The 18,971-nt window shown below is 40.2% G+C and overlaps 1 protein-coding gene across 1 annotated transcript in view; it reads left to right on the top strand.

Annotated features, from left to right (window-relative positions):
- Csmd1 (CUB and Sushi multiple domains 1) overlaps positions 1 to 18,971 on the top strand; it is a 1,525,237-nt gene that overhangs the window by 1,107,133 nt on the left and 399,133 nt on the right. The window contains exon 10 of the mRNA XM_028766288.1: positions 2,513 to 2,634. Within this exon, the coding sequence (XP_028622121.1) occupies positions 2,513 to 2,634 (122 nt within the window). The remainder of the gene's footprint in view (positions 1 to 2,512; positions 2,635 to 18,971) is intronic.

The following is an 18,971-nucleotide window of genomic DNA, read 5'->3' as shown; positions in this document are numbered from 1 at the left end:
ATATCACAGAGTGAAGATTAGCATCTAGGTCTATACTCGCAGACAGCTCTCTTTTGGGCAACATGTAGAGCTACTCTATGCCCAAGAGGATTTGAAAAATAGTCTCATACTTTATTTTAACAATTCCTTTAGGTAAAAAAATGTTGATATTTAAAATGTCATTTTTAATGTGTTTATGCATGTAGAATTGACTAGTTTTTAGCTAATTATGTCTGTAGTGAGTACTCATCAACTTTTAAGTTGCTGGATGCGACTCTCAACCTCATATGAAGGACTTCAGCCTCTGTTTTTGGTGCTGAGCTTGTACCATAAAATAAACAGAAGCCCCAGTCTCACAACCTGAGAAGACAAATCTGGGGAGAAACAGTGGCAGAGAGTCATGACTTCTACAGAGGAGTGCTATTATTTCCAGGATCATTCACAGTTTAAATCATCTTAATATGAATATAGCCTAGAAAGGAGATTGTGTATTCCTGCTGGGGTCAGTGAGGCTCCTGAATTCCCAAGCTAGCCCTTTCAGGTCATGAGATCTACAGTGTTGATCCTTAGAGGCAAGTCTCCTAGAAAACAATTGGCATGAATATATCATCAGCCAAGGGCTAGTGGGAAGAGAGAGCTTGGGTCATGAACAGGACAGATGCTTTACTGGGTGACCAGGTAAGCTCTCTGTGTGAAAGTATCTAGACTAATCCACTGGGTGGCCAGGTATGCTTTGTGCATGGCAGTGTCTAGGATAATGGCAGGCATATATTTGCATGTACTTTCTCATAAAACTAGCCTTTTTGTTTTTTCCCAAGCCCAATTTGAGTTATTAATATTCAATCAAGAACTCACACTGATATTAGATTTCCAAGTTACCCGATGATTTGGAAAAAATAAAACCTTGAGAAAGAATGGGGTGATTGAAATACTTTTTATCACAAAGCATGCCATTTTCTTTGGTTTTACAGTTTACAGCTTCAGTTGATTTTTCATTCTAGCTTCAAGATGAAGAAAGGGACAACGATGTCTTCTTTTGCTTTTGGAGTCATTGTTTCTACTTCCTTTAAGCTTTCAACAGCACAATACACTCAAGTCCCTATCTTCATTGTACTATAAGACTTGGCATCGTTTTTTTTTGTTGTTTTTTTGTTTTGTTTTGTTTTTGTGAAATAGAATCTGAGCATCGAGTGAGACTTTGACATTGCTTCCTCCATCCTTATTTGAAAGAAATAGGACAAAGCTTAGCAGAGATGAAGCTGCATTTAAAGTGTATCCTGTGTGAGGTGTGATACTGGTCCCAAATCCCACTGTATTGAGCTCTTTTCTATAACTCACTGGCTCTGTGCACAAATGGATAGATATAGACTCTCTGTGTACAAATGAGTACATAGGAAACTTGGTTTTGTGTCCCCAGAAGGTTCTGAAATAGACTGATTTGATATTGATCTTTTCATGGCTTTGTGACAATGAGTGACATTATCTTTGCATATTTCCTTTAACAAGGTATCCTCACCTGTATCTGAACTATCAGGCAAGGTTCCTGAAGACTGAGCAAAAGACAACTGCCAACTTTACATCATGATTTACTATAAGTAAATTTCATGGGGACTGGAGAGATGGCTCAGAAGTTAAAAAGCACGTGCTCCTCTTTCAAAGGAACCAGAGGCAGTTTCTAGTAGCCACAATGGTTAGCTAGCGGCTGCCTGTGATTCCTGCACTGGCAGATCCTATACCCTCTTCTGTATCTTGTAGGCATCTTCTCCTTTAAACTCACACGTTAATATCCACACACAGACATGTGCATGCAAGAAAATTGAAAATAATCCTTTTTAGAATATAGTTAAATATTTTGTTGGTTCAATATTATTTATTTAGGAACACACACAAACACTCTCACACACACACACACACACACACACACACACACACACACACAGAGGCATGTGCACACTCTCCAAAAAACATCTGTGTGCCAATTAAATAAAAAGAGTCCAAGAATTTCAAAGAGACTGGAGAAAGGACATGAGGCAGGGTCTGGAGGGACAAAGGGTGGGGGAAATGACATAATTATCTTTTAAAAAAATAAAATGTCATGTTTTTCTTCTCCTGTGAAGAATCTAGATTTAAATAGAAATTTGTATTTATACCTACATAGGACATGAATGTCAAAGCAGGTCTGTGTGGGAAGGGACAGGGGAGTAAAGAGAAAACAGTGCTTATTTTCTTTCTTGTGTGAAAACTAGATTAAAGTATACACTTATATATAGAAACAGTTGTTGTGTGTGGTCGTATGTAGAGAAGAGGATTGGGTGGGTGTTGAAAGGGATAAATATGTTCATTATACTCATTTTATATCATATTCATTTCAAATTATACTCATACACGAAAATGTCTGATTGACACGCATTATTTTGTATGCTACCTAAAAACTCAACTTCTTTTTTTAAAAAAATTAAATAAAACCTCTTATTCCACATGGTGGTATCTGATGGACTGCTGGGCAAACTGTTTTGTTTCCATCTGTTTCCAGCCAGGACATGTGGATCAAACCTTCGTGGGCCGAGTGGTGTCATCACGTCCCCTAACTACCCAGTGCAGTATGAAGACAATGCTCACTGTGTGTGGGTCATCACAACCACTGATCCAGACAAGGTAAGGCTTCTTCACCCACTTGATGCTGTCAACAGCCATCTAGGGTGAGCAGACTTTCTGGGCATGGCTGACAGTAGCTACTGCCCACACATTCACATCCATCCATAGAGTACAACCAGGACTCAGTACAGCCCCTTGTGGTGGTCCAAGAGAGGATGCCATTCCTGCTCTTGTGTAGCTGTGCTGCCCCACTCCCTGGGCATCTTTTTCATATCAGGCCTCACTGTTCAATCAACCATTTCCTCTAACTTGAGACCTCACAGTGCTCTTTTCTAGAAGCTTTGCTGATAGATAGAGCCCCAGGGCAGGCTTTCCATCTTGGTTGTCAAAACCAGACTATTATCTTCTTCTTCCCTAATAGCTAGCATGTCTCTGTCCTTTTGCAGAGTCTTATGAAGCTATATTAGGTAGAATGTTTCCCATATCCATGATTTCTGAAACTATGTGAGTTCTCTGTAAGTCTACCACGTGTCCTTTGTGATGGTATGGCCACCTTATACACCAAAAGCGAAGAGAATGTATTCACAACTATTTTATTTGCTGTGAAATTAATTGTCTTTAATGTATTCTAAATTCAGCAAAATGCAGAGCAGAACACGAGGGTGGGGTTCCTTTATATCATTTTCATTGAGAAACTGACAGCAATCTATTCTAACATGGATTTCAATCAATATTAAAGAAACACTGGTAAAGGAACAGCTTTTTGGTAATGTTAATTTACTGAGCCTCCTGTTGCCACCTTCTGAGTGGTCTTGGTATTTTGTGTCAACAGTAGCCACCTATCTAGTTCTGCAGTCTGCAAACTTCCCTCATTTCTATTCAGCTATTTCCCTTGCTGCTGACTCTCAGTACCACAGCAGAGAAAGGGTGGTTTATATCCAGTGGCGATTCCGCCAGATCCCTGTTGGATTCAGCTTGCTTAATTCTGTTATGACACTGCAACTATTTTATATTCAATGCCAGTTCTGATAAACAGAGATGAGTAAAGATCCAGGGAGCTCCTGAAGGAGTTGCTGGCCTCTGGTAGCACACAAAGGTCACAGGGTTTTTACTGTGGTGCCTATCATCACTGTGCAGTCCCGAAGACAGAAGCCATATGATGGTAAATGCACAGACTTCTTTACACCAGAGCTTTAATCTGTTCCCCTGGCCCTATCTTCATCACTGTAGGTGTTCTATACATAGAAGTGTGTGGGCTTGAATGCATTAGCAGACCTTCTTGAACCTCAGAGCTGGCATTGTCAAAGGGACTATAGGAACATATTCCTTCACTGGGGGCTGTGAAGACTCAGTTGCTGTAGGAACATAAGGTAGCATAGAAGCATCATCCACTATAGAATATTACAAATAGAAATGATAGCAACACCTAAAAAAAGCTGAACAAGGAGTTAGTTGATAGACTGTCTGTCAAAGCAACAGTTTAGTCCAAGTGGAGTTAACATGTATATTGTGTTCCTCATCTATAATTGCTTTCCTTGATTTCCACATCCATGCATCTGTGGAATATTCCGTGTTTTCTCTAACAGGTTAAGTCATTTGACCTTGAACACTTAGCAAAGGCTTGAAAGTCAGATGTAAATGTTTGTGGAAGAAATTGAATACAATTGTGTTTGTTGCCTATGTGGCATGTTATTTAAAATCCATGTAGAACTGAATTAATGGGAAGTATCTATTACCTCTAATGCCATGCAGTACAAGCAAGAATACATATTTATGTCCTCTCTATAGATATGCCATTACAAACTAAAGTGTCTGTGGCATTTATAAAGCATAAAATGTTTTATTTTTGCAATTAAGGAGGTAGGACAACCTCTTCTTCTTAGATTTCATTTTGGCAATAATACAGTTAAATGGAATGAATCAATATAAATCAAAGGAGTGAGTTAGTTAGTGCCTACATACCCCCTGTGGTTCAGCAAAAAGAAATGGATGTAAGATAACACAGAGATGGGGAGTCCCTTATGAGAAGTATGGTGGTGACTCCATCAAGCATGTGTTCTTCCTGCATGCTATTGCATCTATACCCTGGGTCTCCTGCCAATTCTATCCCTGAACCATTTCAATTACTATGGCTACTCCTTGCATTCTCCCAGATGCTACATCACTGACTGGAGCTAACTCTCTAGGAACCTTTCCTTCTGTACAGAGCCTATGCTATACCACTGATGGTCCCATCATCTCTCAACTATTGAATGACTCAATAAAAGTCAGCATCCCTTCAATAGAAAAATATGAAAAAAAATCTAGTCAGAAAAGACCCATGCTTATAATAAAGAAGATTTAAACATGCAGCCATGACCTCTTCTTCTCACCACTTTTGGGACAAAATACAATGAGGACACACACACACACACACACACACATATATGAAAAACAGCCATAACATAACAATACCTCCCATGTGGGTCTTTTCTATGAAGAAAGAGAAAGTGTGCATGTACCATTTGTGTACAGGAGGCATAATGGAAGAAACTGGTGGTGTATAAGTCTTCCAGTGGGAAGGGCCAGTGTGAAAAGAAGCAGGGATCTAAAGGCAATGAAGGACGTGCCCCTATAGTTGCCTGTTGCCTTCTCTGTAGACTCAACAAGATGTAGCTCCCAGTTGAAAATAATGGGAGAGAGGAGGCAGATTGGAAGTATGTCTTAAGTCCCTTGTGTAATATGCTCTAGGCTCTCAGGGTTTTCCCTACACCTTCCCTCCATCAAGTACCATGAGTGACAAGAGAGAGGAGAAATCAAGGATGATATTGAGTTTGACTTAAATATTTCCTTAAGGGGTTTTGTGCATTTGTTTATTAGGGAAATTGTTCCATGGCTCCCTTTCTGTCTATTCTTATTTCCTTTTTTCTCTGTGTTATCCTGGCTCCTGAAAATGAGGTTGGAAGCATTTCTCTCCTTCCTATGTTATAAAATAGCTAGAAGAGCAATTGCATTAGTTCTTCAATAACCTGGAAAAAATCAACTGTTAATCAATACAGTTATGGGCTTATCTCTGATTTGACAAACTTTTATTACCAATTCAGCCTCTACCTATTGCTGATCTGTTTATGGTTTTTTGTATCTTCTGGTCTTGGTTATAATGAGTCATGTATGTCTAGGAACTTCCAAATTTCAAAATTTTGTGGTTCAATGTAATACAATTTCTCAAAATTTGCCCTAATAATTTTCTGAATTTTAGTGATGCCTATTGTAATAGAGTCTTTCAATCTCTTCCATATTTATTTGAGTTTTCTCTCTTTCATTGAGTGAGGCTGATTAAGGTTGGTCTTTGCAAAGACCAACTCTTTTTCCCATTGTCTCAGAGTCATTCTTTGAGTCTACATTTCTCTAATTTCTGACATTTTGCTGGTTTAGGATTTGGTTGGTTGTTATTAAAAGAGAAATTTCTGATGAGCAAATTGTCTTCCTTGGAGTAATATAAAGATGGCTCATGATATGCAACACAATGTGTAAATTATAAACACAGAAACCTAGATAAGTGGAAAAGTCAAGACCAGTTGAATAGAAGTAGAGTTAACCTTTGATAAAGATCAATATCTGTTTATAATGAATCTTTACAAGTTAGAGATCAAATGATTAAACTTTAACACAACAAAGGTTACATATGACAAATTCTTAGCCTATATTATTCTGACTACAGGAACTCTAAGCATTCCCTCAATAATCAGAAACATGAGAAGGATGTCCAATTCTCCACTCTTATTTAGATTAGTACTTGACTATATAAAAGTACTATATGTAACTTTAATATAACTATAAGGCACAAAGAAAAGGGACATGTGTTGGTATGAATATGCTTGTCCCAAGGAATGGCACTATTATGGGGTGTGGAGGAAATGTGTCACTATGGGGGTGAGCTTTGAGAGACCTTCCTCCTATACACCTGGAAGTCAGTCTTCTCCATTTTGCCTTCTGAACAAGATGTAGAACTCTCACCTCCTCCAGCCCCATGCCTGCCTGGATGCTGCCATGCTTTCTGCCATAATGATGATGGACTGAACCTCTGAACAAATAAGCCAGTCCCAATTAAATGTTATCCCTTATAGGAGTTGCCTTGGTCATGGTGTCTGCTCACGGCAATAAAACTCTAACTACAACAGGATACATATAGAAAAGGAGTAAGTGGAATTTCCTTGTTTGATGACACAACCCTAAACAATTGCCAGAGAGCAACTACTGATGATAAATAAATTTGAGAAAAAGCAGGATACAAATCTTCACACAGAATCAGTTGCTTGCCTATAGATGAGTACTAAACTCATTGAGGAAAAAGTTAAGAAAACCCTCTTATTCTAGACAGTCCTGTAGTAGCTTGAATGAAGATGTCACCCACAAGCTCATACTTTAATGCCTGGTCCCCAGTTAATGGAATTGTTTGGGAAGGATTAAGAGTTTTGGAATTATTGGAGTGGGTATGGCCTTGTGGGAGGAAATGTATCATCTTGGGAAGGGCTGGAGATTTGAAAAAAAATCATGCAAGGGCCTGTCTTGCTCTCCCCACCTGCAACTTGCTGGACAGATATGAGCTCCCAACTAAAAGCACCATGCATACTTAACTGAGTTTGAGTTTCTAATACCTACATAGAAAGCAGGGCATGTCTGCACAAGCCTATATCTCTAACATCACGGGGTAAAGGAAGATGGGTACCAAGAGCCCACTGCTCAGTCATGCTACCTGAAGCAGGATACTTTTCAGTGAGACCCTCTCTTCAAACAATTGGGTGGAAAACAATAAAGGAAGGTTTCTGATGTTTATGATGGTATGCATATACAGCACTCACATATGTGTTCCACATACTTTTGTACACACAGACATACACACACATTAATGCCTTTATCTTATTATCTTATCATTCCACATAGGAACAATAGGTTTCATGTTCTTGGTCATGAGCCAGGGAGACATGTGATCTTATGAACCATTTTTTTTTTCATGGACTTGTATGAATTTTTGGCAAGAGAAACAATATTGCAACGACTATTGTACATATAAGCAAGAAAGCTTGGTGGGGAAATAATGGCATGCTCAAGATTTTATGAAGCTGTGAGAACTCTCTTAGTTAGGGTTTGCTGCTGTGAACTGACATAATGACCAAAGCAACTCTTATAAAGCAATATTTAATTGGGGCTGGCTTACAGGTTCAGAGGTTAAGTCCATTATCATCAAGGTGGGAGCAAAGCAGCATCCAGGCAGACATGGTGCAGGAGGAGCTAAGAGTTCTACATTTTCACCTGAAGGTCACTCGGAGATGACTACTGTCTTCCATGCAACTAGGAGGAGAGTCTCAAAGCCCACCCTAACAGTGACACACACCCTCCAAGAAGGCCACACTTCCATATAGTGCCACTTCCTGGGCCAAGTGTTCTCAAAACACCACAAGAACCAAAATTAAGACTAATTACCCAAAGAGAAAAACAGAGTCAAAGGCTGCAGTTGCTAGAGTTCTGACTTTTCTCTACATGTCAATCAAATAATGGTTTGTGGCCTCTGGTAGCTTGCAACTCTACATTCTGTTATCTCTTGGAAAAGTATAGTAAGGAGATGAAATGATTGCTTCCCCCAGACTTTGAAAGGATGCTTCACAGGTATAGGTTATACAATAGCCAATGAAGGTAAACCGTAAGATAAACAATTTATGCAACAAATGTGTGGAAGCAGGGTAAATATACATTGTATTCCATAGCTTAGCGACACACATATGTGACTAACTTGTCTCTGCACCCAAGTGGATTGACTCAGAAGACTTCAGTAGAAGCCACTATGACCAATGGGAAAATAGGAAAATTTTTTTAAAGCCTAGATATTGAACTCATACCTTCTAGACTGTGCTTGGTAATTTCCTATGAGATCCCATTGAGTCAATGACCATGGGCCAGCCTTACTTGAACTTGAGAAGGTTAAAAAGAAGTACCAGAATTCCATGATTGGTGGGGGGAGGTCACTTGGTGTGTATCCTGTGTAGTCTAATAAAAATCAAGGGTCAGGATTTAGGAGATGATTGAGTCATATTCTGCTTGGAGTGGAACTAAATCTCTTCATCTTCCCTAGCACAGTTCTTGACATATAGTCTTTGACATTTTGAAGCTGAGTCTGAAACTTGTCTAAACCATGAGCTCAGATGGCATGCATCTACCTGAGGTTCAAGTATTTGTCTTATTTGGGAAATTCAGCTTTTTTTTTCTGTTGATGAGGTGTACTGTTATTTACACTTTGTTAGTATTATATATACATTTTGTTGTTCAGAATCCTCAACAATTAATAAGATAAATCTCCTTAATCACATGCTGCAAAATATGCTTTGCCTGTATCAGTTATTTTGTAGAGATGTTGAGAGAAGGAGTGAAGGATCATAGGTTGTTACACTCACACACACTAGCACTCTCAGAACACCACTTCGGCACCTGAAGGCATCTCAATTAAGCAGAATTACCATCCAAATTAAGCACCAGTCGTTGCCATTAAGTATAATTAGACTTAATTTGATTCCTTGGGAGACATTCCAAATAAGTGGGTTTCCCAATAAAGTGTGTGGTGATGAAGGTATATTATGAATGGAGCAGAGAGAGAGGGGGGGAGGGAGAGGGAGGGAAGGGGGAGAGAAAGAGAGAGAGAGAGAGAGAGAGAGAGAGAGAGAGAGAGAGAGAGAGTTCCTAGGCAATGACTCTCGTAAGAGTACATGGAGAACTGTGCATGAAAGGACTCTGTCAGCTTCACTGAGGCAACTGACAGCTAAATATTCAGTGCCCCCTAGAGATCCCCATTTTGAGACTCTAAATCAATCTCCTTAATTTTCTTCCCTGGTCTTCATCACGGTTTGGCTGTTATGGAACCAAGTACCCCATGTCTGTTTATGCCAAGTGTTTACATAAAGTCCCAGGTACAAGAGCATGACTGGAGGGAGCTTAAAGCGTCCCTGATGAGTGAACAACACATACAATGTATTGTAATGTCAACTTCAAAGGAATGCTAGGAAACAACCATTAATAAATGAAACTATTAGGAGTGCTTACTGCATACCATGCTCTGTGCAGAAAAGTATAAAACCTAAAAAATCTCTCAAGAAAATTTAATTAAGCACAGAAGGAGACTTATAACAACTCAATTACCACTGTTCCTGCTGGGGCGCCATCACTGAAAGTCAATGAAACTAATGAGGTGGTAAACATGAAAACATATTTCATGTAGACACAGCCAATGAGTCCTGCAAGGTGCAGGTAAAACTCTTGAGAGGGCTGTGATCAGTTCCTGAGAAATTAATGTACATGCCTTAGCTATACATTGTAGGAATTAAAAAGAAATGGTCAAAAAGATCATGATAGAATCTCCCTGAGAAGATTGTCTCAGAAGTTAAGGGTCCTGTGGAATTCTTTTATTTAAAGAAGTGTTTATATATGTGTATGGAAGATATGTACATGCTTATATCTACTCATAGTTATTGTAGTCTAAGTGTGGTGTATCTATGCAGTGGAAAGTTTCTTAGCCATGAAAAGAAAGGGAGGCCATTTGATCTTGAAAATAAGAATAGATATGAAGGAGGTTATACTAAGATTAGTTAAATATTTGACCTTTTTAATATTTGTTTTTTGAGATAAGATCTCTTGTAATCTAGGCTGTCCTCATATTCACTGTAGACCAAAGGCTGGCCTTGAACTTCTAATTTTGAACTAGAGAGAATTTGGAGAAAAGGATAACAATAAGATTTTGGAAAACAGCAAAAAAAAAAATGTTTTGGGTAAGCCAGGCAACGTGCTACTCCATGCAAGGAAAAATATTGAGCAGAGGAAGTTTGGCTGTTGGTTATAGCTGAGATAACTGGACAATGATGACCAGACACTCCGTGCTTTTCAACTGAAAGCAGATGTGACCAGATATCTCAATGCAAAGGAAAAGATACCCCAGAGAAAGAAGCTCTGTGGCAGCTCCTGACTCTCATAGAAATCTTCCTCATGCAGACAATTTTGTTTGGGCCTGGCTACCTGGACATCTAGCCCTTGGGTACTGAGGCAGGAGGACAACAAATTTGAAGCTTTCCTTGAATACATAGCAAGAGCTCATTTCAATGAGGTAAAACAAAGTTTCAATTGGTTGGTTGGTTGGTTGGGTTATTTTTGCTTTTGTTTTTGGCTTTTATTTTATAGACTTTTGCAAGACAGAAAATTCATCTGATTTTGCATGGGTTAAAAACTTGCTTTCTGATTCATAGGTGGTTTTCTTGCTATATTACAGAAGAGGTTGGGATGACTCCTTGTGTTCCTGTTACAGGGACTCATTCTATTCATGCAGGCTCAATGCTGCAGCTCAATCACCTCTCAAAGAACCTTCCTGGCAGTGCCATCAAATGTATGATGAGATTTCAACATATGGATCTGAGGGGTGATGCTTATAAAAGTGTGGTTTATAACACACAGCATATTTGCACATAATAAGATAAAGGTCAAATTCTTACAATTTGTTTCTTAATGTGACCCAACAGATAGCACTTCTTATGGGCTCATCATAACATAAAATATGTTATGAAATGACCATTTAAATCACACTAATATCTAAAACCAAATTTGATTTCCATTCTCAGGGGTGGTGTTTGAAAATACTGAGGTCCAATAAATGACACTAAATACATGACTGCCACCTGGACCAAGGACACATGGTAGAGTTTGTTATCCCATGAGCATGGTAAAGAATCGAACGCTATAATTAAAGGGAGGTGGTATTTGTTAGGTATGGCCATAGTTTTCTCCAAGTCACCAACCCTACAATCTGGATATTATTTGTCATAAAATTGATCAGAATATTTCCCTAATATGTTTCCAAATAATCAAATCATTATTTTCATAATGTCTATGGACTGCATGATATACCCAAAGCACACTTGCCACTAGGAAACTCAGTTGTACTTAATAGTCTATGCAGTATTGCTCTCTTCATAGTACATGACTATGCAGGTAGCGGCTTTCTACTTTTGACAGAGCCTGGCATTCTATATTTCCCAACAACACATAGATTTACAATGGAGGGCACTCTGTACAGTGGATAGGGGTTCTATTCGTTGCATCAATCTCCTGAGAGATGCTGTCTCAGGAACAACTGTGACACCTCATTACTAAACCAGTAATTGTTTTTGTGTGTTTCCCCACTGAATGGCAAAATGGCGCGTGGCTGTCAACTAAGTTCAGAAGCCCTTGGCAGGATGGGAGAAGAAAGAAGTGTATTTTTATGATGCTGGCACCCATCTGAGGTCAGATGCTGAGCACTGACTTGGAAATGAAAAGCTGACTGTGACAAGAGCCACCAAGTGTGAGCTTAGAGTTTCCCTTTAAAGACACTCAAGTTAGAGAAGTAAAATTATTTTGATTTTTGACAGAAGACATACAGGGTATCCACTTCTACAGATCTGTGGTAGTTGTGAGGTCCCTAGAATACCTGAAGTCTTTCCTATCTGTAATAGAACTTTCCTAGTGCATAGGAGGGAAGAGGTCTTTGTTTTGATTGAGAGTTGTCACTAAATGATAAAACCAATCATCTAGCATTTACCCATGCAATCATGCCTACCTTCCAACATAACAAAGATGTTCTTTTTTAAAACATATTTTGTTTGTCAATTCAGTTAGGAATTTCATACTAAAAACAGTCCCTGTGTCTGTGTCATTGGGTGTTATGAGCACTGTTATGCAGTATGTACATGTGTCAAATAACAAAGATTGAAATCTATAATGTTGTCATATTGATAGCTGTATCTATGGATTAAGTGTTGTGAACCTAGGTATGATTCAATCCAAATGCTAACATTCTCTCATTTAACATAAGATGAATGCATCCTATCAAATGTTTGCTTTTTGCAAGCTGTCAGAATGTAATGGGTGACTACATGGAGAGCCCTATGTGTTGCAATTCAGTGTTCAACTCTAAGTATTTCCTGAAGAAATATAAAATACTGCTAGTTATAACTATATATTTGAGGTTTGAATATCCTCATGTTGAAGGCTTTACCCACAAACCAAAGCAAAACTCAGAGGATGGACTTTAGTAATGAGTTATGTCAACAAGGAGCAAGTCTATGGGTTAATCCGCTGATGAATTCCTTATTGGATGGATTGTTGGGAAGTGGTGAGAAATGGAAGACGAGACTTGATTGGAGGAAGCAGTTCTCTGGGGAATGTACATTGGAAGTTTATCCATTGTCCCTGGCCATTTACTCTCTGTCCTCTTGGATCCCTGTCTGCAATGAGGTGAACAGCTGCCCATGCCACATGCTTCTGTATCAGATGGTTATGTGCAGAAACTGTAAGTCAAAAAGAGTTTCTTCCTTGTAGGTTGTCTATGTCATCATTCTCTCATAGTATGGACACACACACCAGTACACACACATATGAGTGTGTCTCATTATAGATAGCTGTTTACCTATGCGAATGGAAAGGGAATGGCATCATTGAAGTGTGCTTGCTATGCATTCAAACAAAAAAGAAAAAAGTCACATTTCAATTAAATATTATTGTACACAAGTATATAAACATACATGTATGGATTTTACATTTATATGTAAAAGAAGTTTCCCTTGATGTAAGGTGAGATTGGTGTGTTCTGACAGTAAGTGGAGGCTTATTGCAAGGGAGTCAAGCCACCATTGGGGTAACGCTTTGCTTTCTTCTGCAACCCCCACCCTTTGACACTAGTCACTGGAAACATTTGTACAAAAGCCTCAAGTCACTGATATTACACAGATATGTATGATATCACACAGATAAGTCCTGGTTAATTCAAGGGCACAAAGGAAACTCCATGTATTTTCAGCAATGATGCCATGAGTGAAGTCTCCTACCTCTAGATTCCCAGACACTTCCTGAACTAGTGCATGGCAAGGCTCAGAACCTGACTTGTCCCGTGCCTGCTCAGAAGCTTTTCCTCTACCATTGGGCCTGTGTTTTACTTACTAATTAATATGCTTGCCAGGGCTCAGTTCTTCAGGTCTGACTGCCCCAATTTTGACTGCCACATTCAATTGTGTTCTTTCTACAAATATCCCTCAGCAACTCATCATTGAGATTCATATTTCTGAGGATATGCATGATGTCCTGGCAGGTCTATTGCTCACTCTGCCTAGTTTTAGGCCTTACTGGAGTTCATCACCTTAAGGTGTCACCTCTACTGGTAATCTATTTTCCAGTTTGCACACAGTGCTTTTCCCTCAATTGGACAAGGTCTCCTCACATACAGATCACCCATATTCTTCACAGTCTTCAAATAATGCCCTAATGGTTTCCATGGAGCAAGCACATTCTGATGTTAAAGCCCAATTAGTATAGCTAACGGAACAAACTACAAGAGGCCAAATGCTACCATCTTCTTAGCTGTCTTTCCTGGTGACCTTTGAACTGAACAGATTGTTGATGTAGTTGTGTGACTGACACTTCCCCTTTTCATCAGAGTACCAAAGACAGGACTCAGTATCTGTTCCTGTGAGCACCGAATTCTCATGTCTTCCTTGTGTTTCTGCTCTGTTAACCCAGCCCTACATCACACAGCCTGCTGTCCACTCTCTCACCTCCAGGCTCTTGGCTGGGACACTTTCCTAAACCAAGGGCTTCCCATCACATGCATTTGTCAATGTGTCATTTATAGTTGTTTCTCTCACTTGATCTTCAACTAGGCTGCAAGTACCTTGGGTGTTTCTGTTGCTTTCCTATGCATACCCTGACTCAATCTGTTTTTTTCTAATTCATGGCTCTTGGCAGGCAAGACACAGGGTCCATTCGTGCTACAGACTGCTGCTCATTGAGCACTTTCATTTACTCTGTGGATTCTTAGTTCACTCCACACATACCTGCACACCGGTGTGCAGGAGTTGTCCCAGCTTGGCTGAGAATGGTGTCCTGTTATTTTAACATTTTACTTTCTACTGTTGTCTATTGGCCTGGCATATGGTGTAGGATTCCCTATGATATACAGGTATTTGTTTGTTTGTTAGTTTGTTTGTTTGGTTGGTTTTCTTTGCTTTGCTTTTATATCACTTAGACTGTTATACAGTGGTTCATCATAGCATTTCCAGAGACGGGGTGTGAAACCAAGGCACAATTTGGAGAAATATCTCCTAACAATTGTTGAGGTGAGGGATGAATAGCCAGAATACTGTGCCACTTCACTGTGGCAACACATAATTCAAAGAAGTCCCTCATCAAGGGGACAGCTGGCCATGGGCTTTCCACGGGTCATTATGCACATTGTGCTATTCCTGTGCTGTTGGTGGCAAATGACTTCCAGAGGATGCTGGCTTTGGCAAAATTGAAGACACTCAAAGGCAAATCACAGCCATTTGACAAGTAATGGGGCTGATTATTTTAAAGGGCTATTGGAGTCTCAACGAGGGTAAAGCTTTTGTTGAAAAAAGTCACATTCTATGAAAAGGCTCACGAAGCAAGTTATTTAGTAGCAGAATTTATTGAGCGGAAAAAGCAAACTCAAACAGTTGGTGCACACTTAATAACACAGGGTGTGAAATTACAGTGAGCACACAGCAAGAAGCCCAAGACAAGAGGCAGCTAAGTGTCATGAGAAATCTCAGTAAGGACATAATAATCCTTTCTTCAAAAGGAAAGGAAAAATCTGTTTTAATTTTTATTACAAAGTAGAGCTTATTTGCTTTTGAGTGTCATTTGGCCACATGTTATAAGATGCTGATGCTGACATAGGTCTGACTTCTAATCTACCTGTGTTCTATGAGGTACAAAGAATGTACAGAGCCAAATGATCTATCTCGTGGTATTGGATATCCCTGGGCCCCAGAGTTAGTATGATTTCCTCATTACTACCAGTGTTAGGGGCAGGGCATGTTGATGTCCCAGAAGCAATGGCCACTCATTTTCATATCATAGCCTCTCAGCTCTTCCAAGCTTCTCCTTCCTAGGAACTCCAGATGAAGATGTGTTTGATGATGCTGATGCCACACATATTTGGTAGGAATGATTATTAGAATGCTGCAGATCCCAGGAAATGAGGGAGGGAGGGCAGTGGGGAAGGAGGAAAGGAGAGAGGGAGAGAGGGAGAGAGGGACAGAGGGAGAGGGAGAGAGGGAGAGAGGGAGAGAGGGAGAGAGCGAGAGAGCGAGAGAGCGAGAGAGCGAGAGAGCGAGAGAGCGAGGAGAGAGGGAGAGAGGGAGAGAGGGAGAGAGGGAGGAGGGAGAGGGAGAGAGAAATAGAGACAGATATAGAGACAGAGAAAGGGAAAGACGGAAACAAAGATGATGGAGAGACACAGAGAGTCAGAGACAGGTAGAATCTGCTACCCATTCAGGTTTGGTTCAATGTCAGTATCATACACACATTCATTTTCAGGTGACAGTATATATTTTGGATTTAACTTTATAGTAATCAGTTAAATTTCAACAAAGAGGGAAAAAAAAGACCTGAGGAATAAGAAAACACATTAGAAAGGATTGTGTTGCAACTCGGATGAAATCTAAGTCACTAAATTCCAGATCATATGCTCTTACACTTTGTAGTCGCTTGCTGGACCTGGCCAAACACCTGAGGTTATCAGACCTCAGCCATTTCCTTCTTTGCTGTCATTTATTTTTTTATTCAGAAAACTGATTCTTAGTTGTTGGCTGTATTCTGTCTCTAGACACTACCTTAGTCTCCCTTGAGCACAGTTGGGTAAAGCCTTTGTACCTGCCACCCCTCCAAGGTTACCCTGGACACTCACATTCAGCTCTGTCCAGCCTCCCTGCTGTCATACTTGGGAGGAGTGTGGTGTCTTAGCTCTCGCCCCTGATCTGCACCATAGCACTCGGCATCTTCCTCTTTGGGAACAGCTTCCTAGTTTTTCTTCTGTGTCAGCCTTCTCACCTTCACGGTGAACATGGATGACTAGAGGCCACCACTGTCCTCATTTCCTCCCTCTGTTCTTACTTTGGTCTGGCAGATCAGGATATAGCTGCAGGCTGAGCATTCCCCCGGATTTCTCTCCGGAGACTTCTCCTTTAAAGCCCAGGCTTATGCAGTTAATTGTGTACTTACTTGGCCTCTATGTGTAAATGCCTCAAGTGGTCTCAGGTGGAACATGCCTAACACAGACAGGGTTTACCGTCATGGCTGATCTCTATCCAATGTTGTTTTCATGGAAAATGCAGGTTCCATGATGCCAGTGACTGGGTGGAAGGTCACGTGCATCTCCACCTGCTGTTCTTTCAGCCCCACATGCCTCAGGCCTCTGCACTCTGCCCTCCTGTCCTGCTTCCCAGCTAATCACTGATTATATCAGACACCCTAGAGGACCTGGAGGGAAGAACATCACCTGGAAGCTCTGAGGACAACGATGGAAATAATAATTAATATCTCCATTTCATCCAGTGAATACTCAATAATTATGAGGCAAGTTCTATAGAGATACAACTTTAAAACCATTTCCAAGGGCTGTAGATATAGTAGCTTGCCTAGCATTCACAAGGTTCAGTGTTCAATTCCCAAGTACCACATTAGAAATGAAACAAAAATATAACAAAAGATAGGGTGGCCTATGCCTCCAATCCAAGTGCCCATGAGGAGAGTAGGGGCAGAAGCAGGAGAGTTAGAAGTTGAAGATCATCCTTAGCCACCCAGTGAGTACAGCATCATCCTAGACAACTTGAGATGCTATGCTGTCCCAAGAAAGAAAAGAAAAGTGAAATTTTCCATAGGTAGTAGGAGTCTGGATTGGAGATTTAAGAGAACCCGAGCACAGTAGAATGAGTCTGTATGTTAATACAGGAGCATAAGAGATTCAGCATGCTACAGCATAGAACAAATAGGACTTTATTGTAGTACTGTGGGAATGCAGAGCCCAGGGTCTTCCTAACAGGACCTCTCTGCTCCCAGATCAACCTCATTAACTTTACAGCTAGCTGGGAACATTCCTTTGGGTGGAAGTTAAATCACACTTTTGGTTAAAATTCAAGATTTAATAAGCACCAAACATCGGAGAAAAGCATTTTGATTTTCCTGTCCCAAACCATCATTGTACTACATGGAACACCACTTAATTTTCAAGTAAGACAAGTCTGACTTTGGGTAAAACCAGTGCCAACAGCTTGTGCCGGAAGGACCAGGAGCAGAGGCAGCCATGTAGTCTTGGTACCAGGTCAGTGTGCTGCCACCTGCCTCTGTATGCGCTGTGCTCTTAGATGAAATTCAGGAGGATTTTCTCGATTGGAACAATTTACTAGAAACAGAGTCGTTATGGTTGATTCATCGAGCAATTGTATCTGAATGGGAGAGATTGTCTTCTGAGTCCTTATGGTTGAAGAAAATTACCTACAGATTTCCGTGGTGGCTCAGCATGTCTTGATTTTTCTTCCTTTTTCAGAATATATTACTTTTCTCCACTTTTCATTTTCTCTTTGCATAAAAGAAAGGGCCGTGGATAAAGCAAAATTATATATATATATGTGTGAAAATGCCCTAATGAGCCATATGTAGTGGTGTATTCCTACAATCTAGCACTCAGGACGCAAGCAGGAGAATTGGCACATATTTGAAGCTACCTTACTCTATATAGTGAATATTTTCCCAATCATGGCTTCATAGCAAGACTTAATCTCAAAACATAAAAGCAAAGTAAGCCATAATATAACCCATAATTTTATATGCTAATTCAGTAATTAAAATACCCCAAGTTTCATTTTCAAAGTACTACGTATTTTAAATATTAACGCCCCCAGATAGTGTTTGTGTCTGATATGAACACCCAGTAATAAAGGAAGCTAAGAAAAGTGGTTTAAGGGCCTTGGAATAAGTTGATCTGTGTGTGAATTCACCTCAGAATGAGCCACATGATGACTGAACTCTCTTGTTATCCACAGACATAAAAGAAGACATCTTGGTTCATTTAACCTAGTGCAGCCCAGCTTTTCTTACACAGTTTTGGGCCTGGACTTGTGTGGACTAGAACACGTGCATTCACAACATACCATGGTCAGGGTCTGCTGAGTGCAGATACAAACCTGGAGAACGATGATGCCTGTATTTTGGTTCTTACCTAATACCACCAGAAGATACTGTGTGGATGGAAGTCCTGGGGAGCTCGCACCTTGACTTAGCCATAATCATCCTCTATGGATGAGTCTGGGAGCTACCTACTCATGATATATGGCTTCTGGATACCCTTCTAATTGTGGGAAAATATACATTAAGGTCCTGAGGTCAGAAGGGCCGGGCATGCTGCAAGGGAGACAATGGCAATTCACCAGTCTTGTCATTGACATGGATAGAAAATGGGGTTGAGAGGGGGAGTGTAGGGGAATGAAATTGATGAGGAAGGAAGGAAGGAAGGAAGGAAGGAAGGAAGGAAGGAAGGAAGGAAGGAAGGA

This window comes from Grammomys surdaster, unplaced genomic scaffold (assembly GCF_004785775.1).
Source record: "Grammomys surdaster isolate TR1022 unplaced genomic scaffold, NIH_TR_1.0 167, whole genome shotgun sequence".
Classification (NCBI taxonomy): Eukaryota; Metazoa; Chordata; class Mammalia; order Rodentia; family Muridae; genus Grammomys; species Grammomys surdaster.
Note: the sequence above shows the minus strand (reverse complement) of the source record. Positions and strands in the feature narration are given on the sequence as shown.